This window comes from Sebastes fasciatus, chromosome 11, assembly GCF_043250625.1.
Source record: "Sebastes fasciatus isolate fSebFas1 chromosome 11, fSebFas1.pri, whole genome shotgun sequence".
Classification (NCBI taxonomy): Eukaryota; Metazoa; Chordata; class Actinopteri; order Perciformes; family Sebastidae; genus Sebastes; species Sebastes fasciatus.
Genome location: NC_133805.1, coordinates 15,709,537 through 15,732,674, shown reverse-complemented (window position 1 = coordinate 15,732,674; position 23,138 = coordinate 15,709,537). Strand labels below are relative to the sequence as shown.

General features: G+C 39.8%; 3 protein-coding genes across 6 annotated transcripts; 1 reads left to right on the top strand and 2 right to left on the bottom strand.

Moving 5' to 3' along the window:
- Window positions 1-974: 974 nt before the first annotated feature.
- slc25a42 (solute carrier family 25 member 42) lies at window positions 975-9,976 on the bottom strand. 4 transcript variants are annotated; one of them, XM_074651056.1, is made up of 8 exons: window positions 9,583-9,976; window positions 4,797-4,955; window positions 3,899-4,010; window positions 2,942-2,967; window positions 2,485-2,651; window positions 2,239-2,355; window positions 1,674-1,825; window positions 975-1,547 (listed from the first exon to the last, which is right to left on the bottom strand). In XM_074651056.1, exons 2-8 carry the CDS (start codon window positions 4,869-4,871, stop codon window positions 1,222-1,224), a joined length of 975 nt encoding a protein of 324 aa, XP_074507157.1. In that variant the 5' UTR covers window positions 4,872-4,955; window positions 9,583-9,976; the 3' UTR covers window positions 975-1,221. The 4 variants fall into 4 exon arrangements, with proteins under 4 accessions (XP_074507157.1, XP_074507160.1, XP_074507158.1 ...); XM_074651059.1 differs by having other exon boundaries at window positions 4,809-4,955; window positions 9,583-9,975; XM_074651057.1 differs by having other exon boundaries at window positions 9,852-9,947.
- A 180-nt stretch (window positions 9,977-10,156) lies between these two features.
- armc6 (armadillo repeat containing 6) lies at window positions 10,157-13,770 on the bottom strand. Its single transcript, XM_074651055.1, has 7 exons — window positions 13,609-13,770; window positions 12,513-12,589; window positions 11,858-12,428; window positions 11,591-11,736; window positions 11,365-11,496; window positions 11,055-11,192; window positions 10,157-10,949 (listed from the first exon to the last, which is right to left on the bottom strand). Exons 1-7 carry the CDS (start codon window positions 13,727-13,729, stop codon window positions 10,737-10,739), a joined length of 1,398 nt encoding a protein of 465 aa, XP_074507156.1. The 5' UTR covers window positions 13,730-13,770; the 3' UTR covers window positions 10,157-10,736.
- Window positions 13,771-14,944: 1,174 nt separating this feature from the next.
- mau2 (MAU2 sister chromatid cohesion factor) lies at window positions 14,945-21,605 on the top strand. Its single transcript, XM_074651054.1, is given in 14 exon segments — window positions 14,945-15,574; window positions 15,671-15,696; window positions 15,808-15,918; window positions 15,920-15,964; window positions 16,201-16,329; window positions 16,332-16,349; window positions 16,490-16,747; window positions 16,903-16,971; window positions 17,546-17,631; window positions 17,856-18,011; window positions 18,122-18,169; window positions 18,171-18,225; window positions 18,342-18,432; window positions 19,283-21,605. Coding segments are annotated over 14 exon segments (1,464 nt in total). The 5' UTR covers window positions 14,945-15,567; the 3' UTR covers window positions 19,648-21,605.
- The last annotated feature ends 1,533 nt before the right edge of the window (window positions 21,606-23,138 follow it).

Here is a 23,138-nt window from a genome sequence, read left to right as displayed (position 1 = left end):
TAGAAACACCTCTCAATATATTGTAATCCAAAACAACACGGCTAAAATAGTTAAAGCAACAACTCTCACACAGCGTCAACAACAACAGACCATTGTGCGCTTCATAAAGGTAGAATTCCTTGTAGGGATGTTGTATTGGGTTACATTAGACTGTACATGAGTTCCTCCTAAACTGTTAAATTAGTGATCTCACATTTTAAAAAATGACCTATCGAATTGCTTGATGTGCATTAAATGGGACTGTATGTCCATAGGAGGTTATTTTCAACTACAGAAATCTGTCTAATCATGTGTATTAATACTTCAAACAATAAAACTGGCTATCACAATTGACAATATTCTTCTAAAAAGCCCATTATATGATCACAGTGAAAACAAACCAAATCATATGGGCACTCTTTACACTTCATACATGTTGGCACTGGCATAATATCTAGCTCATTCGTCTGCTGTCAGCACAGTAGCTGAACTACAAATAACGGTTCTTTAGGAACTTCGCTTATAGATACTGGACTCATAGTGATTTCAATATATTCTACTCAAACATCTGACCGCAGTAACAATGCTGTTACCTGTGTGCTGGGCAAGATTTTTGCTCTCAGGTGGTATTCTGTGAACTTTTGTGCTTAAATATACAAACACCACAAACATATAATCTCGCACTAGCTCATTTCTGACCCTTTGGTATAATTCATTAAAACAAACTGACTCACAACAAAACTAATCTCAAAGGGGCTCAAAATTTGCTGTTATTTAATCAAATGCATCTTAAAAAGTTTATAATAAATGAGTGGCAACCTGCATTGCATTGGAAGGTGTCAGTTTTAAGCGGACACACAAGGCAATTGGGAGACCTCAGTGTGTGTGTGTGAACCTCTAAACTGTCAGATTGACACTCACAGGCCTGGTCCACGAGGGCAGAAGCGTTATAATTTATGTGTACACAAAAACACAGAAAATCACTCTGCATATTGCACTTAGCTGTACATGACAACAGTGTGTACAGGTATTCCGTACCATCCAACATACCTCATGCCTACAGTGACTGGACATCCCCCGCTGCACGCAGATGAAGTGAGAGAATGCATTAATATCACACATCCTGAGCCAGTGTGTGTTTGCTTCTACACAATGATACACTCACTCACTTCCTTTCTCTCCAGAGGGTGAGTGGGGAACTTGTGATCCCACTCTTCCCATTTTCTTCTCTCTGTATCGCTATTATCGAGCCGTATAGCCCATCTGATGCAGCTTCCTAAGGAGGATCTGAGTAAGGTCGAAGGTGGTGAAGCTGATCCCCACTGCGATGGGCCCTTTGACCCAGTTCATACTGAGACCTTTGTAGAGTCCCCGGACGACCCCTTCCTCAGATACAATATCCCTCATGGTGCCCAGGATGGTGCCGTACGTGTGACCTGTGACTCCTGCAGTCTGCATGCGACGTCGTACCACATCCAGAGGATAAGACGCTGACTGGCCAATAAGTCCTGCACAGGCTCCAAACGCCAGACGTTCATATGAGTAGGGCTGTTGGCGCCCACTGCGCTCTACAGGGGAGAGGAGGATGTTAAGAAGTGCCATTTTATATATGCAACATTAACATTAGGTGTCAAAGAAAGGGGTTGTGGATAAATACACAATTCCATGTAGACTTGGCAGTGGTAGTGCATTACCTGCATGTAATTTCTTCAGTGTCTCATAGGTGAAGAAGCTGAGACCAGCATAGGGAATAACACCCAGCATGGTGGGTGTAAAGCCTCGATACAATGTCTTCAGGCCCTCTTCTCGGGATATTCGCACAAAAACGTGCATGATGTTACTGTACCTAAACAGTGGAGGCACCAAAAACAAAAAAAAATATGAGCATGAAACTGGGTGAGAAGCACTGTGTAAAGTCCATTCAAGGCTAAACAGGAACACAAACTGCCTCAGATGCCTGTACTGTGGAGACCGTATCCACAAAACAACAGTTTGAGTGACATTACCACAGTTTCAATGTCTAGATATCTATCTTACAGGGTTGTACTATAACAATTGTATCTATGTATGAATTGCTTTGCGGTGTCATGGCTTTTGATAAGCCTTCCAAATGTTCCATATTTCATCTTAACCCTGAACCTTGTAGCAACACACTCTACTACAGCCCCTTGTGTTATTTTGCTGTAGTGTTGTTGTCAGAGTGTATACGTGTTGAATACATACTGATGACTTTGCATTGGAAGTTAAAGATGACCTTACATTTCCTTTGGCGTTACAGCCATCCTAGCTCGCACCATGTCCAGAGGATAGGTCAGCATGGTTGCCGTGGTCCCCGCCATAGACCCAGCCAGTAACCTCGGTAATGGAGGCAGGACTCTGGAACAACAATTGTATGAAAATCTTGAATGAGCTTAAATTCAGTCTCAAAACAAACACAAGTGTCAAGATAAAAGTCAGTAGATGAGCCAACAAACCGGAGTAGTTCTACCATAAACTGACACTTACTTCCCCTGAAAGCCATAGTAGCCTCCCAACAGCCTCTTGTACTGCTCATGTGCACAGAACTGGATGGCAGCGTATGGGATGACTCGCACCATGGTGGCAGAGTTCCCCCTCCACAGACTGAAGAAGCCATTCTTCAGGTAGGTGCGGTAGATCAACCTGTAGGCCTCCTGTAATGTAGTGTGCACAAATTCATGATTGATTGATGATTATCTATTTTGTTTAGACTTTTGTCTTTAAACTTGTTCCTGTGATGTATTCTTTGAAGGTCGGACTGAAAACTAATATGTTACTAAATGAACATGAAAATTGTATGCAAGTTTATTTGAACTGTGAATTAAACTCTAAACGTGTGGCTTATGTTAACTGCAATGGGTGTGAATTAATCTCTCGGTATGGATGAAAATCAGAGACAGTTGTTTTACAAAGAAACTGATATTAAATATGTGATCAAACTTACCTTGGCAGAGAATCTTGCTGAAGACACTAAAAAACAAAACATATGTGCAATATAAATAACATGTCCAGTGTTTCTGTAAGTCATTGCACATTTTCTAATATTCTCAATAATATAAATGCAACTTTCAAGAGCAACGCCGTTAAAGTCTGGGTAAAGTACAATCAGAGATTTGTTTCAAAACACATTATACATGTTAGAAAATAAGTGCTTACAGTCACATGACATTCATTTCTTGGAAAGAAATAGACAACACACTGGGGAAAGAAGAGGCTTTTTGCTGCAGGTTATGAAAGAATATGAGAGATTGTTTTGTAAAAGCTAAAAAAAAGGTCTCATGTAAAGAGTGGCATCCCGAGGGGAAGCACCAGAAGACAGAAAGTCATTTTGACTTGGAGCGAGCGTAAGCGAGTAATAATTACAGTTAACAGATGCAATGTTTGGTGGTACATCGATGTTTACTACTGTTGTCAGACAGCCTACTTTTCTTTCTGGTAACACTCGTTGACTTCTTGCTTATCCACAGAATATTTCGTTTGTACGCCCACCCGGCGTTTTGGAGCATATTGCAAGATGGCAAGATGGCCAACAAGTCGTGTCGTATATACTGTAACTCTGCATATGTATTATCAACCCTCACTGCGATTTGGCATGGTATCAGAGCCTTCAGCTGACACGCCCCCCCCTCCGGTGTTTCTGAGCAGAGAATCCTTAATATTTTTTTAATGATTTTGAAATGTAATTTTATATACTTGGCAATTTTTTTAATCATTCAAATGTGGCTGGGTGGTTAATTACGGCTTTTTCTGTTGTGTGACACACTCAGACCACATTTATTTTTGCTTTACCCAGATTTCAAAACATAACATTTGTTCTCGATATAACTCCATGGCATCCATGTGAGTCATTTCTAATTTAAAAACAGTTTCCACTTTTAGGTCAGCAGAGAATCCAACTTGCCTTGGAAGATGATTTTAGTCCTGTCCAACGGGGCGACAGCTGTCTTGGCCACAGCCCCCGCTAGAGCCCCAGAGAAGAGCGAGTTGAGGACAGACCGAGTGTGCTTAAGGCCCTGCAAAGCGATGGAGGAATCACATTTAGGGTCACCAACACCAACAGAGTGAATCCTGCAAAAACTGCCTCCTTATGTGAACAAAGTTGAGTTTGAGGTGCTGTTGATCATTAAACTGGAGTTGTGTAAGGATAATAGATCACATCTGACTAACCAGTTCCCAAAACATTACAAATGGGAGCAGATGTCCTTAAATGAACCGAAGACCGAGAAGAGGCCATGAAGCTACTAAGCTCAGCTCAGTTCATCTACAAATACAGCAAAGCAACTAGCAGAGAGAATTTCCTCCAAATAAAGACCGTACACAGGGCCTGTTCCCTGCTAGGGCCGGAAACGATAACGTTACTTGCTCCCGTCACCGCCACTCTCTTACTCTCTTGCTCGCTTCACCACTCACTTCCCACGTACACGCACACACACACACACACACACACACACGCACACACACTCTACACACGGGCTCTGCTCCAGATGGCTCTAGAAAGGGCCATTCACATTTTTGCGTCGGCCCATCATAGCTCTCCAACGCGCTGGGCACACGGGAGAGACTTCAGTTGGTTGCAATCTCCTCACCTCACCGCTAGATACCGCCAGATCCTACACACTGTTCCTTTAAGATTACCAGATAATGACACATATGTTCTTTATTCTACTTAATAATATAGTGATTGCTCACTGTCAGCAATGTGATTGAAATTCACAGATTAAAACTGAACTGCAAAAAAAACGATATATTTTTGTGTGTTTTTAAGTATTAAAGGAAGGATCATGTCTATAAAATGTCACCTCATAGCTCACTTCCGACTTCAGCACTTCTCCCTGTGTGAGTGATGCCCGTTGTTCCTGTACTCCACTCCCCATCCCCGAGGACTACGCACCGCTGACACTGGCCGTGCTCATGAATTCAACCACAGTAGGGGTGGCAGCAACACCAGGCGCTGAGAGCTGCAGAGGAGAGGAAGAAATCGGAGAGAGAAACAGTTTTAGAGGTCAGTTTTAGGTTAACCTAAATATAAAACAATTGATGAGATATTTCGGTGGCTAAGCTTCTGTGTCAGGATCAGGTGACAAGCATGTTGACAATGACAACACTTTCTACAAATGAAGTCTTTGCAGTATAGCTAGCTTCATCATGTATGAGCACCAAAGTATTCAAGTCAAGTCCAGTGTAAACCTGTAGGCACAGGAATCTATTCTAGTTCAGTACTTTCTTTGCACTCCCCCTGCTGAGTAAATAAGTGTCATGTCAGCATGTGATGACTAACAGAAAGGGGGGTTGTCTCAACCAACTCAAGTAAATACTTACTTAAAGAATAATCCAGTTACCTTTAGCAAACTGACACTCCTTTGAAGGCTATATAAACACACTGTCTCTCTTGGAGGGCAGAGTCGAGGACTTGTAGGTGAAAGGTGTCTGAGCAAAGCTTTAGATACAAGAACACCATTGAAGCCCCTTCCTCGCTAACATATCAGATAACAGTTTTGGCACATCTTTGTACAATCAGGACATTCTTGCCTATGTGGTCAATGGAGACTTACATGTGATGAACTTTAGAGGGAGAACATTATCTGGGGCGATCTCACTACCTTCACAAACGAAGACGTCTGCATGTTCTACAATGAGCTAATCATTTTACTAGACAAATCACCTATTCATGCAACTTTCAACCCCCACAGGCTCACTAGCTCCATTATTACAGAGTGGACACGTGCCACAGCCAAGTATTGCTCAAACCAACACCACTTTTAAACCACAATCACAATTCAAAAGTTGTCAAATATGTGAATCTGAACTGCAGGAGAATGTGTTTAAAATTGGCATGTGTATTCTTTTAGGGCAGCAACAATTACTTTCAGGAACTGATTAACCTACAATTTACTTCTTTAATTAATGACTTTGTAACATACATACGTATATGCTATTCTAAATAACAGCAAAAACAGTAGGGATGCACCGATCCAACTTTTTCAGTCTTGATACCGACAGCGATACCGAGTACCGATCAATGCAGCAACAAATTGGTCAAAACTTGAACCGGAATTAAGTATATGTATGTATCGTATATAAACATAAAATTTAATTGAATAGATCGCCCCCATTGTCACTGATATCTGATCCAGCTATTTGAGTCAGTGTTGGCCGATATACGATCCGGTATATCCCTAATTTTATTATATCTAATATATAAATAAATGATTATTGTAGTCCGATTTTCTTTTTCAGTACTAGATTATCCCATTGAATGTTACAGTGCAGCGACGTTAAGTTGGCACCTTTAGTTTCAATACCTCACTAGATATAAGTTAGATCCAGCTTCAACACCAGAACTATTATATACTCAATATTTTATAAGATTATTGGGGGAAATTCCCCTTAGAGACATCAGAGTCCGAGGAGTTAAGTAACAGTGAGGAGAATCGAGCAAAACAAGATGGAGAGAGAAAAGCCATGGGACAAGAGAGCAAACAGAGAGGCTACTGAAATGCTGGGTAGTCATGGGCAACTAATATTGGCATCAGAACAGCAGGGCTTCAAGCCAGACCCTCAAATGAGCACTTAGACCCCTAATGCGTCCCTTTTCACCTCACCCAATGTCCTTATTAAGGGGCCATCCCTCACCCCTCCCAGCAGCCTCCTTCCCCATACATTTTATTTTTATAGTTCCTTGTTCCTGAAGGCCAGCTATGCCTGTTTGGTGTGGATTTTTCCCACTTGTCATCTATGATCCAATACACCATTCCCATGCTATATACACAGCAATGGAGAGGTAGAGCTGTCCCTGTGGATTAATAGTGTTAATTAAGTACACAGCAGGGCCTTCTTGTGTGTGAGATGATTCTGTGAGAAACCTCTGAACAACCTGTCCTTTCAGCTGAGTGAGATCAGCGAAATAATCTATCTGTAACTGTTTAATTTACAAAATATTAGAAAATAGTGCTCGCAATTTTCCTGATCCCAGTGACATTAGGGCTGGGCGATACAGAAAAAATCAAATATCACAATATTTTTGACCAAATACTATAATATAATAGATATTGTAGGATGGACTGTTGGTGCTTTCACAAAATATTTAGACAATGATATTTTTTATGATAAATAATCATCTAATGTGTGGATATAATAGGGTGACCAGGTGTCCCACTTTACGAGGGGACTGCACAGCATTTCTATCCCTTGTCCCACGTCCAACACATTGAGACGAAATCCCACATATTGAGACGATATCCCACATTTTCATTGTCTCTAGGTTTCAAAAGTCAAACCACTGCAGGACAGACGCTTTTTTAAAATCTATCTTTTATCCAGTGGCTGTGAAGAAAGAGAAAGCTGTCATCACAGGGCTGTGTTTGCTGTCAAACTGTGCACACGTGAGTCAAGTGCAGGTTGACCTTTCACCGTCTTTGTTACGCTATGCCCAACGGGGAAAATTGAGAGTTACCGCAAAGTCACAAGCTATGCAGATTTAGGCGGAATATGATGGAAACTACCACAAAGAAAAGGAAGAGCAGCTACAACAAAGACTGTGAAACTACTTATAAAGTATTTATAAGCCGGTGGAAGGCGATTCTCAGAGTTATTTTTTTATTTCACATGGGGGGAATATGACATGAAGCAACATAGTATGGCTCCAAAAGAGATGTGCCTATCTATTGATCTATGGATGCACTCGGGCAAAGCATAGAGATGTTACAAGATAAGGGGTAGAATGGAAATGTTTATTATTTAAGTTATAGACATTTTACAGGGTTGGAAATTCACTTTTTTGTCCACCTGCCACTGTGGCTGGTGGATTCCAAAATTTACCAGCATCTCAATAGATTACCGTTGTCTTTTTTGGCTGGTGAGTTAAGCAAATCTAGCTGCTACTTGCATATTTTATCAGCAATTGGCCGGTGGCTGGTGCTAATTTCCAACCCTGCATTATATCAAAATTGTGGACTACCTCTCAGCCTTGGTAACGTGTCCCAAACTGTCCTGCATAAACATACTCTTTGTCCCACATTTTGTTTGGTGGGATCTGGTCACCTTTAGATATAATGACTAACTGGGTGATGGCAGTTGATGGAACAACAAGAACAGTCAACAGACTTCTGAAGTTAACAAACTTCAGAAGATTACATCACTTTAGTGTGATGCAGCCTTTAAAACCAGGAAATGACAACACTTATACCATATTATGATATTACGATATCCAAAATCTAAGACAATATCTAGTTTTGTATCACGATATTTATATAATATTGATATATTGCCCAGCCCTAGGTGACATCTTCATATTGTTTGTAGCTCAAAAACCCGAAGATATTTCATTTACGCTGATTATAAAACAGAGAAAGGCAGCAAATCTTCACATTTGGCATTTATGCTTAACAAATGATTAATCAATTATCACAACAGCTGGTGATGATTACTTCAGCTTTAAATTCAAGACCCACATCTTTTCTTTGGCTTTTGAATGTACTTGAATTGTGATTACTAATTGGCCATTTATAATGCTCATTATAACTGTCTTTTTACTCATGGATTTTATCTTGGTCTCTGTCTGTGGATGTGTGAGATTTTGTTGTCTGCTCTGTTGACCTGTTTTTATTCTGCCTATGTTTGTAAAGCACTTTGGGTCAGCTCATGTTGTTTTAAATGTGCTATAGAAATAAATTTGACTTGACTAAATTAAATATGTCAAATTTCAATAATTATCGTGAGTTTGTGGTATTACTGTGAGGGACATGCATTATATTAGGATGGGTTATTTTGTCCACCACATGGTATTTTGTCCTTTTGTAACAGCATTGTATCCCATAAAGCCACTATTTTTCATGGCATGTAACTAATATTATTGTTTTCGACTTATGTGTGCCAGTACTAACACTGCATAACTACAAACAGGGTATGGTTATAATTCATAAGGAAGCTACAACACTTATACCATATTATATTACGATATCCACAATCTAAGACAACATCTAATCTTATATCACGATATTTATATAATATTGATATATTGCCCAGACCTAGGTGACATCTTCATATTGGTTGTAGCTCAAAAACCCAAAGATATTTCATTTACGCTGATTATAAAACAGAGAAAGGCAGCAAATCTTCACATTTAGCATTTATGCTTAACTAATCATCACAACAGCTGGGGATGATTACTTCAGCTCTAAAATAAATATGTCAAATTTCAATAATAATACTGAGTTTGTGGTGTTACTGTAGGGGACATGCATTATATTATGTGTCATTTTGTCCATCACCTGGTATTTTGTCCTTTCAGCAATAGTTTTGTAACAGCATTGTATCCCATAAAGCCACTATTTTTCATGGCATTTAATATTATTATTTTCGAGTTATGTGTGCCAGTACTAACACTGCATAACTACAAACAGGGTATGGTTATAAAACATAAGTATTGGAGTTAAATTAACTAGATATTCATTCATAAAACAAGTCACCATGCTTCTCCCTCTCTGTCACACCGGTCGGTGCTCTCATCACCAGTCCTGTTGAAACTTGTCCACTAGCTAAACACATTCAGCCAGCTGTCAGTAGTTACAAACATTACATTCTTACCTTACTAATTAGACACCAGGACGAAGGTTTCCGATGCTATGATATCTCTAACTCGGTGCTTTGTTTGGAGTCGCTGGCAGGTTGGTCTGAAGCTGTTTCTAAGTTAACCAAACAGCAGGTTAAGTTACGTTAGCTAGCTGTTAGCTCGTTGCTACATTACCGTTAATGTAACTCTCGTCGACAGCGTTCAAGGGAATATTATATTAAATATATATATATATAAATGTCTCCTGGTGTTGAAGGCACTGTCTTCCACACATTCCTCATACTTCACCAGCTCTGCGGTGACTTTAAGTGAGTGGCATCGTCCATGCTGTGTTGTTTTCTTGCCGTTACAACCAACTGCTGTCAGCGAGGCAGTTCACTAACGTTAGCTCGACCACAGTGAACTCTGGGGTTTGACAAGGACGAGAACAGAGGCATTCTGGGAAATGAAGTCTGAACGAGGAGGGGCTTGTTTGGATAGGTCGGTTAGAGGGGCGTGAACAGGAGGAGACACAGTTGGCGTCTTACCAGATACAGTGTGTGATTATCTATATACACAGCCACACACATATACACATACACAGCAACATAAAGGTGAGGCACCAAAGAGTGAGTTTTATCATAATCATGCAACATATACTGTAATGTCAGTGATTGGGGTAGGTATTTTAGTTTTACACTGTAATAATACATATACAAACTAAAAAAACATAAAAAGTACATGTTTAGATTGAGTACAAGTACAAGGCATTCAATAAAATTAAAATTTGGCTCTGCCAACATGGGAAAGGAATCTTAAAGGGACTGTTTGTTACTTCTTACACGTATAAATCAATCCGGGTCGGTGTCCCATGTGCGCTCGCATGTGGCTACGCTGTTCAGACTCAGACTCCAACACAAACTACACGGAAGTACTACAATGACCTTTTTTTGTACTTGTCAGAAACAGAAAAAGGACTGGAAAGCATATTCAACCTCTCAAAGGTGTTGTGTGGGCCTTTCGGCTTGCTCACAAGCCTTTTCTACATCAACTACTTTTAACAAATACGTCTGCCTGGGTAGATGCATCTGCTTAAACTCTTCGGCCATGTATACCAACATAACATTTCATCTAAAGCATGTCAGGCAAACTCATGGTAAGAGTGTACAGTGATTGCTCTCCTCTACTTTCACTGGGTGAGGCTGCCATGTTTGCCGGTCCACAGCTCTCGGAGCTCCACCTTGCATCCCAGATCTCTGAGGGCTGCTTTACCCACGTCATCACAGTCTTGGTGGGTCCGTAGTGCCTGGGTTATCAGGGCCTCTGCTCCCATCTCCAGGAATTGTTTGCTTAGGTCACTTATATGTGAAACCAGGTTTCTCATCATCATGCACGCCTGTTTCTGTTTAGAAGGAAAGAAAACAGGGACATAGAGAGTTGGCAGACTGTCACACGGCCTGTTTTTTTTAAGTAAGCATATCAATTATTATTAATGACCTCATATTACCTGCACATTGAGCACATCAGGATGTGTTTTCATAGCCTGCACAGCAGCCAAGGCACCTCCATTTTCCATGATGACTTTGCAGTTGTTGGGTTTGCGCAGAGCAAGGACAGAGAGACATGCACAGCCCTGCTCACACACCTGCAGCAGAACGTGAACATAATCTTAGGAAATTTGCAGAATTTATTTATAACTGAAATTAATTTTTATACAACAAAACCAATGTATATTAAAATGTGTATATTAAATATGTGGTAAATGCTAGATCAAACCCATTCAGTCTATTCGCGTGTAGGTATGACATTTAACTCACAGCAGAGTTGCTCATGTGTCTGTTCATGGCAAAGACAATGAGCTGGACTCCACCAGCATTAACAACTGCATCTTTCACATCGTCATTTCCTGCTATGGCTCGTATTGCACTAAGGACCTGCCGAACCAACTCCTGCAAGGAGAAAACCAGTTCATTGAACATGACAAACATGGACGTTGAATCTTGAATCAGTTTGTATCACAATGCCTTGTTTTTAGTTGCCTACCGCTGTCTCGTAGCTGTCCGCAAGCAGCGTCATGATGAGTTTCAACCCTCCCAGATCACAGATGTCTTGACAGAACTCGTTCCTCACAGCCAGATGGGACAGAGTTGAACACAGGTCACTCAGAACAGAAGTATTATCAGGGTGAGCTGTGAGGGAGGAACGCAGGAGATAAAGGAATTACAGTAATGAAATCACAATCTGATTTAGAAGATGCTGAAGTAGTTGGAGCTATTATGCTAAACACCCTCAGCCATCAGCAGGCCTTACCTTTCGCAGCCTCAATTAAAACCTTCAGTCCGTTGTGCTCAAGAACAATAATCTTGGCGTGTTCATGAGCATTCCCAAACGTAACTCGGACGTCATCATCAAAGGTCATGACCCTGAGGGCTGCAGAGGCCTCCTTGACCAGCTCAGCACATCCTTTGTGTTGTGTAACGGCACCGGTCAGCAGAGTCAAGACGCCACCTTTTATCAAATCCTGCCTGTTCTGTTCGTGTTTCAAACAGCATTGACGCACAACGCAGATGGCTGCACGCGTCACAGAGGAATCCGCCTTGTACTTCTTCAGGACATTCATAAGGAACTGCTGGCCCTCTGCATCCAACAAGTCTGGCTGTCTATCTGTCAGTGCAACCAGCGCAGACAGGGCGGTCAACACAGCTTCCTGCTCCTCCATGCTCTTTTTGCAGTAAGAGAGGATGACAGGGTAGGCGTCTTTTTGGGCAGCCAGGTACCTCTGGGCAAACCCAAGTGAGCATTGCTCAGTGAAGCGTTTTATGTCTGCTGTAACTTCCTTAACACCGACAGAGTCTTTTCCAATGCGGAGAGAATCCAAAGCCTGAAAGTGGAAAAAAAAAAAAAAAAAAAGTGAGATTTTGACACTATGGCAGCCATCAATTCCTTTTCACAAAACAGGACTTACCTGTAAGATCTCGTGTGTTTGCTCTTCTTGTTTGTCATCAGATGGCGCAGCTTTTACTATATAACTGAGGTTCACACCTGCACATATAAGATTAGGGTTAATGCTTTGACACACAACAAAATCTCAAGTACAAAACAGAAACGATTAAAAATAAACATAATTCAGTAAGCATGCAAAACTAAGTTTGCAGGCAGCCAGGCAGGTGCGTATGAGTGTTCTCTCTTCTTCAAAACTGCACATTTTAAGGAGGGATGACAAAAATCTGAATGCAAGAATATCAACTATCCGAGGAGGATTTTTAAAACGGACTCTGTGTGTGGGTTGGAAGTGGAACATTATTCAAGACAATTAACTCCAGTTAATTAAGGGATGAAGGAAAAGTTACTATTTAATACTTAAACTCTCCATTAAGGTAGAGAGATGTTTATACATGCAGAGGAGAAGAGATGGGTCTTGAGGCGGGCCTGGAATAGGGTGAGGGAATCAGAGTCTCTAATGTGTTGTGGGAGGGAGTTCCAAAGCTTGGGAGCTGCCCTGGAGAATGCTCTGTCCCCAAAGCTGCGGAGGTTGGACTTGGGGGTGGATCTAGCTGAGGTGGATCTGAGGGACCGAGGGGGTTGGTAGGGGGAGAGGAGGTCAGAGAGGTAGGGGGGAGCAAGTCGGTGGAGGGCTTTGTATGCGAGGCTCAGGACTTTGTAGGTGATCCGGTGGGAAACAGGGAGCCAGTGGAGGTCTTTGAGGACTGGGGTGATGTGATGTCAGGATTTGGTGTGAGTGAGGAGTCGGGCAGCTGCGTTCTGGCCCAGTTGGAATTTATTGATGGAGATGGTGCTGATGCCATAGAGGAGAGAGTTGCAGTAGTCAAGGCGGGAGGAGGTGAAGGCGTGGATGAGCTTCTCGGCAGCAGGGGGTCCTAGGGAGGGTCGGATCTTTGCAATATTGGGCAGGTGGTAGAGGGAGATTTTGACAAGTTGGCGGATGTGGGGCTCAAGGGAGAGGGCGGGGTCAAGTATCACGCAACCTCACCATCAACAGTCAACAACAAACCTGTATATGAATCAATCTAATCAGTCATTGTCCCTTCTAGCTACGTTACCTTGAGACTCAAACTGCACCACAGCCTCCTTCAGAGCCTCATCAGGATCCATATCAAACTCCTCCATGTTCTCCCTGACAACAGCATCAAAGGTCTCCTGTGTGATCCTCCGCGTCGCCATTTTCACCAAATCTGAAATGAAGTATGTAATGAGAATAAATGTCATTGATTCAGTTTGATCGAATAGAGCTAGTAATAACAGCTATCGTTAGCTAATACATGATGCAGACTGGATGTTGACATTCACAAAGCTACCGTTACATTAAGCTGTTGTGATGTCATGTTTTTACTGCTTTAGAACAATATATAATAAAACACATTAAGTTAAATCACTTAACTGTTAAGAACCGCCAAGTAAGACAGAACCTGATCACTGATATCGATGAGCCGACCACCGCTGTCGAGTTACGCACTTTAAGTAGCCGTTGTGCTCTACCACTAGCAGCTCTACGTCACGGCGTGAATTGTGCGTAACAGTTTAAGTGAATAGTAAATTCCGCAACAGGGTCCCACTCATATATATTCTCGGTTGGGAACATAGACTGCAACACATTAGTTCCACCAATTATAGACCGGTTTATCCTGTAGACACCATAACCTGTATTTTAATAATAATATTAATAATAAAATTACAAATAAACTAGCTTAGTTTCATATCAAGAAGAGTGTTTATCCGTTGGTTATGGGACACAAACGGCTACTTTTAAGTTGACGTTTTTATTTTGACGCCTTTCCCCTTCAAAATAAAAGAAGCATTTGAGAAACTTTTAACATTACCGTTGTAAACTCCCGTGTCTAGTGGATATATATCGTGGAATGTATTTTCGATATAAATAGTTTATTGTTGTAGCTGTGTGTCACTACCATAACCTGAATTACACGAACATATGAGTTAACTGTTACTCAAGTGGTTTTATTTTGAAAAAATACCCCAAAAAGACCGGAACTTGTTATTACCATGGTTCCTACTCTTGCTAGCTTTCCGCTAGTACTCATACATATTGTCGGTTGGAACATAGACTGCAACACATTAATTCTACCAATTATAGACCGGTTTATCCTGTAGATACCAAAACCTGTATTTTAATAATAATATTACAAATAAACTAGCTTAGTTTCATATCAATAAGAGTGTTTATCCGTTGGTTATGGGACACAAACATAGATGGAGGACACAAACGGCTACTTTTAAGTGCACGTTTTTATTTTGACGACTTTTCCCTTCAAAATAAAGGAAGCATTTTAGTAACGTATAACATTCCCGTAGTAAACTCCCGTGTCCAGTGGATATAAATATCGTGGAATGTCTTTTCGATATAAATAGTTCATTGTTGTAGCTGTTTGTCACAACCATAACCTGAATTACACGAAAATATGAGTTAACTGTTACTCAAGTGGTTTTATTTTGAAGAAAGAAAAACAAAACCGGAACTTGTTGTTACTCTTGCTAACTTTCCGCCAGTACTGATATATACTCTCGGTTGGAACACAGACTGCAATACATTAGTTCCACCAATTATAAACCGGTTTATCCTGGAGACACCATAACCTGTATTTTAATAATAATATTAATAATAAAATTACAAATGAACTAGCTTAGTTTCATATCGAGAAGAGTGTTTATCCGTTGGTTATGGGGCACAAACGACTACGTTTAAGTGAACGTTTTATTTTGACGACTTTCCCCTTCAAAATAAAGGAAGCATTTGAGAAACTTATAACATTCGCGTGGTAAACTCCCGTGTCCAGTGGATATATATCGTGGAATGTCTTTTTCGATATAAATAGTTTATTGTTGTAGCTGTGTGTCACAACCATAACCTGAATTACACGAACATATGAGTTAACTTTTACTCAAGTGGTTTTATTTTGGGGAAAAAAGACCGGAACTTGTTCTTACTCTTGCTGCCTGTGATCTCCTAGGAGTCGGATCAGAGTAAAGAGTTAAGGGATCAGAGTATGCAAGGTAACAGATTACATTTATGTTTGAACATCTGTGTGAACTCTGGTTTAATTGTCATTATCTCACATTAAGTCTTGTTGTTTTTCTTTTCCTGCAGAGCTCTGTTTTTACTAAGTAAAGGAATGGTTAGCATAATGAATTCTCTGTTAATTAAAGGCACTTCACATATTAGTTGTGTTTTTTTTTCCCCTCACCTGCAATCTTAGAAACTGCACATGCATTTTGTGGCTCTGCAGCTGCTGATGATGGAGCAGAAGCTGAAAGAGTTGCACCCTCTGCTGACGCTGTGTGGGACCATCGTAGAAAACTGGCAGGGAAACCCCATTTAGAAGAAGTCCCTCAGGGTTTTTCTTCATGGTGCTGCAGGTCACACACTACCTGGATGATGGACAGGTACAGCTACATCCACTACTGGAAAATCACTGAAATCCCACGTCAGGCGCTGAATTTAAAAGTAAAATAAGTAGATTTTTTTTGTAACATTCGCAAATTTTAAAGAAAAGAAGACTCATTCAGTGAAAGATTTTTGCTCCATAACCCTAACTAGTAGTTAGGTTGTGTTGTTGAGTAAATCAATGGATTATAATGTATATATAATGGTCAGTCTTCTATCTATATGTTGGGTTTAGGTAAAGAGTGTGAAGCCGTGTCAGAAGCAGCTCCAGCAGTGAATTCAGACCATCTCCACTCTCCACGACGATGAGATCTTTCCCACTAATCCAGCAGCTCTCTTCCACTGGCAGCCCAAAAAGCACATGTGTGTGTGCTTGTGTACCTGGTGAGGTTTTGTTATCCTTAAAAATATGACCATCATTTCTGAAAGAGCATATGCTCTTTCAGAAATGATGGTCATTGTTTATATATTCTGTGTGATGCAGCTGCAACATGATTTATTTTTTAATTTTCTTTGTGCAAAAGGTGACGGGGATGCACTCCATGCAGGCAGGCTACTTGGAGAAGGCCCGGAAGTACACAGACAAAGCTCTAATGCAGCTGGATACGCTCACTGCTTATCTCCCCCTAGATGACGACACCACTCCGATCCATCTGTATGTGTTCAAAGTGCTGGACAGCAGTCCCATCCTGTCCACGTTCTAAGTCAGCCTGCTGGAGCACATCATCATGTGCCGGCTGGTCACTGGACACAAGGCCACGGCTTTACAAGAGGTACGTCATGTAGCAGTAGCAGTTCATATGTATGTTGCCAGACTGTTGCTGATTATGAATAAAAGCACATATTCTATAAAACCAGTTTACTCTGGAGGTTGTCCAGAGTTTTTGATTGTAGTTTAAGTTTGTGATGACATGCTCTCTGTGTTTACATTTCTCAGGTTTGTCAGCTTTGCCAGCAGTCTCCCAAGCTGTTTACAAATCATGCTGCCCAGCTTCACACACTACTGGTAGGTCTACACACATGGAAAACACACCCTTACGATAAAGCAAACTAGAGCTGCAACGATTAATCGATTAGTTGTCAACTATTAAATTCATCGGCAACTATTTTGATAATCGGTTTGAGTAATTTTTTTACGGAAAAAATTCAAAATTCTGATTCCAGCTTCTTAAATGTGAATATTTTCTGGTTTCTTTACTCCTCTATGAAAAGTAAACTGAATATCTTTGAGTTGTGGATAAAACAAGACATTTGAGGACGTCATCTTGGGCTTTGGGAAACACTGATTGACATTTTTCACCATTTTCTGACATTTTATAAACCAAACAACTAATCGATTAATCGAGAAAATAATCAACAGATTAATTGACAGTGAAAACATTGTTAGTTGCAGCCTTAAAGGAAACACAGGCATTCTTATGATGAGAAAAATGGGACAAGATATATTTGTGAGAACAACAACACCAACAATTGCCTTTTGGCCAGATTCCAATGAAATACAGTTTGCAAGCTTTACAAGATGCATCTGTCCCAGATAATCTGAAGCATTCACACCTGTTTCCTCTTTTTCTGTGTGTCAGGGCCTCTACTGTATCTCTGTGAACTGCATGGATAATGCCGAGGCTCAGTTCACTGCTGCTCTACAGGTGAGTCTCATATCGTCCCTGTTAGATCACGAGCTCCCTTGTGGATTGTGAACTCTCTCTGACCTCCCGGGTTTATCCAAATCTGAATTAATCCGCTAACAATTCTGTTTGTTTCGGTTCATGAGAAGTTAACAGTGTTGAAGACACAGGGTCATGATCATGTGACAGCGCTAAATGTAATATATTTTCCTCCCAAGAGGATAGCTTGGGGTATAAAAGGCTATGTGACGCTTAGATGATTCAGTGTCTCCTTTCATGTAGCAGCATGTAAGTTTCATGCGTTTTGTTGAATTTTAAAATAATATAACTTTGACTTCTTCAGCTCTCATTGTCTACGAGCCGCAGCGTCTTACATCAGGGGGCTCCAGTCTTTCTTCCAGGGACGTTACAACGTGGCCAAGTAAGAACACCTTACCTTTAATTTTAATATGTGCACTTTAAACGTTACATTTACTCTTCTGTCCTTATGTTTAGAGCAAGAGGGTTTAACATGTGAACTTGCATCAACAGAAGATTTCTAAGGGAGACCCTGAAGATGTCTAATGCTGAGGATCTAAACTGCCTGCTCGCTGGTCCTGCTGGGTCACATCTTCTTTGTCCTGGGCAACCACAGGGTGAGTCTACATATTACCACATATCCTCTTATCCATTAGACAACACACTGTGGTACCAGTATCTTAGGGCTGCAGATGTGATCTTGACTACATGTCTGGGTCTATATTTTCTTCAGGAAAGTAACAATATGATGGTTCCTGCCATGCAGCTGGCCAGCAAGATCCCAGACATGTCTGTGCAGCTCTGGTCCTCTGCCGTGCTCAAAGGTACAGCGGCCACACAGTCTTAAGTCACAGTGAGGTTTTATGTTGATATTATGTTACAGGAAATATTTAGCTGTTAAAGGATGTAATAGAAGATACGTTTACTGCTGGAGGAACAAGAGGAAAAGTCATGTAGTGTCCCAAAATGGGATGGCTTCAAGAATATATTAATGTGATCAGTGAACTTAAATGCTGGCTGCCCATTCAATTGAGATTTCTGTGTACCAGTGGACATCTTGGTCTGATGTTGGCAAATGTCAGGGGATCACCAAAAACATTAGGATATATCATCTGGATATGATAAACAGTATAAAAAATGTGTAAAATATAGAAATGAAACAATAATTCATGAAATTATTTAAATTCAACTCTTTATTATGAAATATTATTTCATCATTCTTATTTTCATAAGAGTTTGTTTTTTAATTTTTTAATATAAATTATTATTTCAAAATGCCCTTTTCAAAACTCTGTTTTTATTTCATATTTTTTAATTAATAATATCACTTTTCAAGTAGTGCTGTCAATCACATGCCCCCAACCTCTTAAAGGTACAGTGTGTAGCATTTAATATATTATTAATAAGTAGAGGTCCCTTGCAGAGGAGGCAGACATATCCACTTCTCATTCAGTAGTAGCACAATTGCACCACAGAGTAATGAAGCCACAACTGAATTAGAAGTGGACATGGCTTAGAGAAAACAACAAGTGACTGAAGAAACACTTAATCACTCTGCAGAAACTCGATAAGTGTAAGCATCTTCAAAGGTGGATCTGACGTTAGGACCCAAAATCGTTAAACATAAAACTGCAGCTGTGGTTATCAGTGTTCACAGTGATCTTCTCCCAGCAGATCTGAACAAGGCTTGTGGAAACACCATGGACGCCCACGAGGCAGCTCGAATGCACCAGAACCTTTCCCAGCAGCTCCTGTAGGAACACATTGCCGCCTGCAGCCTCCCTGAACACAACCTCAAGCGCAACAAGATAATCAATCAACCTATAAACCGTGAGTCAATCCACGCTGCCTGGATTTTGATTTTCAAGGAAACTGTAATGTGTTGTGTTTCAGTGGACAGATGGCCTCCCTCCTGTGCAGTTTCAGCCTCAGAACGGACCCGCTACCAGCATGGCCAGCCTGCTCTGAGAACTAAATCCCACCCCTTACTGACTGGGAGAAGGAGACACAGAAGAGCTATTGCAGGGAAAATGACATAAAAAAAGATGAACAGAAAAAAGGAGAAGCAGCTTTTAAAGGGATAAGAGGAACAGGAGGCAGGTCGATGAAATTGTGTCATTTGGTAGGCATCTATTCAGGGCATCCCTTCACCTATTTGGGGCACTGGGGCATCATTAATGGATTTTAAGAAATGTAAGTTTTTTGGAAAGCATAAGGTGTCTAGGGCACATTTGTAATTACACTGACACTGTAATAGTTTGTTCTACCACACCAAAAGCAAATTGAAGGAAAAGTTATAAGAAGACCACTTTCATATATATATTGAAAATATGATACCCCAATATATGCTCGCCCGATGTCAGCTGGGATCGCCTTTAGTGTTTAATTTAAACCATCCATTAGCCAAACAGACGGTCAAATGTGACTCAACCTAACTCAGTGATTCAGTTCTAATTAGTAGTCCTAGTTGTGCACGAATTCGATATCTTTCTTTTCAAAACACTTGTTGGCTAGTTCTGATACACACTGTTAGGTACATTTGGATATACAGTATACTCTATATCTGTAATGATCTTACTGTAGTGTAGTAGTATGTGTGATATGTACTTGCTGGTTGGGTTGACAGCTGCATATGTAGTTTATTCACTGAAAAGGAACAAATGTGAAATTAAAGACAATTTAAGATTAGATTAGATTAACTAGACAGTGGAACCAGCTGACCATTTTATATAAAGGCAAATATTGGCTTGCTTCACATCCATGTTTTGAAGGTATAAAAAGTGTACTTTAAACATGTTTTGAGATGCATCCAAAAAGTATTTGGATAATTTTGGACACTATTCAGCCTGACCTTTAGATTTTTACTCTCTCAGTGTGGTCTATGTTTATATGCTGTGCACATTTTGCGTGGATAGCAGTAATAATAGGATAATAATAAGACTGTTACATGTTTGCACATATGTTGTTTCACGATGAAACTCACATTTTTATCTTTTCCATGTAAGCATTTTGGAATAATTATCTTTTTTTTTCTCCTTTCCTGTTTTACTCATGTCTTCCAGATGATGGCAGTATAAATCTGTATTTAAATACCTTATTTATTTAATGTTGCTTTTCATTATAGCAGATGCAGTTGTTGTTTGCTGATTACCATTTGATATATTATCAAATAACTGGTAGGACTGTTGATTTAGTTACGCTAAGGGTACATTGTTTAGTTTTATCTTGTAAAGATATTTGTTTACAGATTTCTGCTGTGGTAGTTTCGAAATAAACTACTGAGTTTGGTCGTTTGCAAAGTAATTACTGCAATAAAAACTGCATTATGGATGCCATTTATTGTTTTGACTTTTTACAGTAGAATGTTTTATTTGTGTTTTCTCCGTTATAATTTTAACTGTACTCAACTTTCTATGACACATCTATGACTTTTTATAAATAAAAATGTAAACATAGAATGACTTGATTATTTTTGATTGTTTTCTAACAATGACTAAAATCTAAGTGCTGACTGAAAGAACCATACCATGTTTTTTTTCATGTTTGCTGTATTTTAGACATTTACGTTTATTTCCGTACATACTATGCAGACTTTTGATTCTTGCAGTCTGCATTAATTTATGTCGAAGTTGCTGCATTTTCTTGTCTGGATAATGCAGTGCAGACTTTTAAGATCCATCTGCACTTATACACTGCATTACCACACAGCGATGGGTTGCACAACTCAGTTTCAAGTGTTTGCATATTCATTTTTATGGCAAAATGAATGGATCCTTGCAACAATAGAAAAATGCATCTAAAACGCTGAAACATAGCAGTCATTTAAAAATGGTCAGTAAAAATATAATGTGTACGTGATATAAAGTATACTGTAATGGTCCTGTCAGGCCAAATTTAGGAGATTTAGGAGAATTAATATTCCATAAGACCAGCAGAGTGATCAGACTTAGGTTAATTGGCATTGTTTCATTTCATATGCAGTGTGCTGGAATATAGAACCAATATAACAACAAACATGGGTAACTGTACATGTTCTCAGATTGATGTGGATATTGTTGCTCTGAATAAGGGAGCCCCCCCCCCTTATTCAGGGCAACAATAAACAACAACTCCGACCTCAGAGGAACAACTGAGTAAACTGTGAAGGACATGACCTTTGTATTGAATGCAAAGGCCATGAAGACCGCGAGGGAGGCGAGGATCAGGTCACCGCTTTAGAAAAAGGTCATCATAATGTTTTTAGATCATAACCACTGGCCTCTAACTGTCTAGAGATTTTACCAAGCTTTAAAAAATGGGAGTTGAAATGACTGTTTGAGTTAAAAAGATACCGAGAAACGCAGCACATGTTAGGTGAAAAAGAGGACTGTGTGGTGTGTTTATTAATATATTCAAACCTCAATATCCTCAATGGAAAACAAGACATTTGCTGTTTGAACACAAGATGACCCATCAGGCCAAAGTAGGCCTACAATATTAAAGGTCATTCAGGGGGATAGTTTTTATTTCCCTATCTATCTAACATATAAACTAGGGCTGTCAAAGTTATCACGATAACGCGTTAACGCATATTCATTTTAATGCCACTAATTTCTTTAACGCAACTTGTGATTTCTAGGTTGTAGCAGGCTGCGTTTTAAGGCTAGAGTGAAAATACTGGTATCATATTAAATTTAAAAACCTAAGGAATCCATTGGTACCAACTTTGTCATACTAGATTGTTGTGAAGGACGATAAATAACGCTCCAAACTTAGGCTAAATTTTGGAGAGGAAAAACTGGCATGACCATTTTCAAAAGGGTCCCTTGACCTCTGACCTCAAGATATGTGAATGTAAATGGGTTCTATGGGTACCCACGAGTCTCCCCTTTACAGACATGCACACTTTATGATAACCACATGCAGTTTGGGGCAAGTCATAGTCAAGTCAGCACACTGACACACTGACAGCTGTTGTTGCCTGTTGGGCTGCAGTTTGCCATGTTATGATTTGAGCATATTTCTTTATGCTAAATGCAGTACCTGTGAGGGTTTCTGGACAAAATGTGTCATTGTTTTGTGTTGTTAATTGATTTCCAATAATAAATATATACATACATTTGCATAAAGCAAATATTTGCCCATTCTCATGTTGATAAGAGTATTAAATACTTGACAAATCTCCCTTTAAGCTACATTTTGAACATATAAAAAAAAAAGTGCTATTAATTTGTGATTAATCGCAATTAAATATTTTAATCGATTGACAGCCCTTATATAAATTAAAAATCCAAAGATGTTTGCAGCACTAATAAAACAGCCCACACATTGTAAAAAAAAAAAAACAGTCTTAATTATATATAATTGGACTTTGTGGAGGCAAAGTGATTTAAAGTCATTACATTGTTTTAAACATGTAATATTTTACCTTAATATGTAGGATTAAGATGTCTTTTATTTAAATTATACAACTGAAAATATCCCCCTTATGAGACCCGATTTTGACAATATAATTGCAAAAGTAAACGTGTTGGTTGTCTTGATTCATAAA

Bases quoted from the DNA above. Each gene is read 5' to 3' on its own strand.
- armc6 (XM_074651055.1), bottom strand. From the start codon at position 13,729: ATGGCGACGCGGAGGATCACACAGGAGACCTTTGATGCTGTTGTCAGG. The intron at 11,193-11,364 runs GTGAGTTAAATG...GTTCTGCTGCAG, and splicing joins GACACATGAGCAACTCTGCT to GTGTGTGAGCAGGGCTGTGC. The intron at 10,950-11,054 runs GTAATATGAGGT...CCTTCTAAACAG, and splicing joins CTGATGTGCTCAATGTGCAG to AAACAGGCGTGCATGATGAT.
- slc25a42 (XM_074651056.1), bottom strand. From the start codon at position 4,871: ATGGGGAGTGGAGTACAGGAACAACGGGCATCACTCACACAGGGAGAA. The intron at 2,652-2,941 runs GTAAGTTTGATC...ACTACATTACAG, and splicing joins CAGCAAGATTCTCTGCCAAG to GAGGCCTACAGGTTGATCTA. The intron at 1,548-1,673 runs GTAATGCACTAC...TCTCCCCTGTAG, and splicing joins ACTGAAGAAATTACATGCAG to AGCGCAGTGGGCGCCAACAG.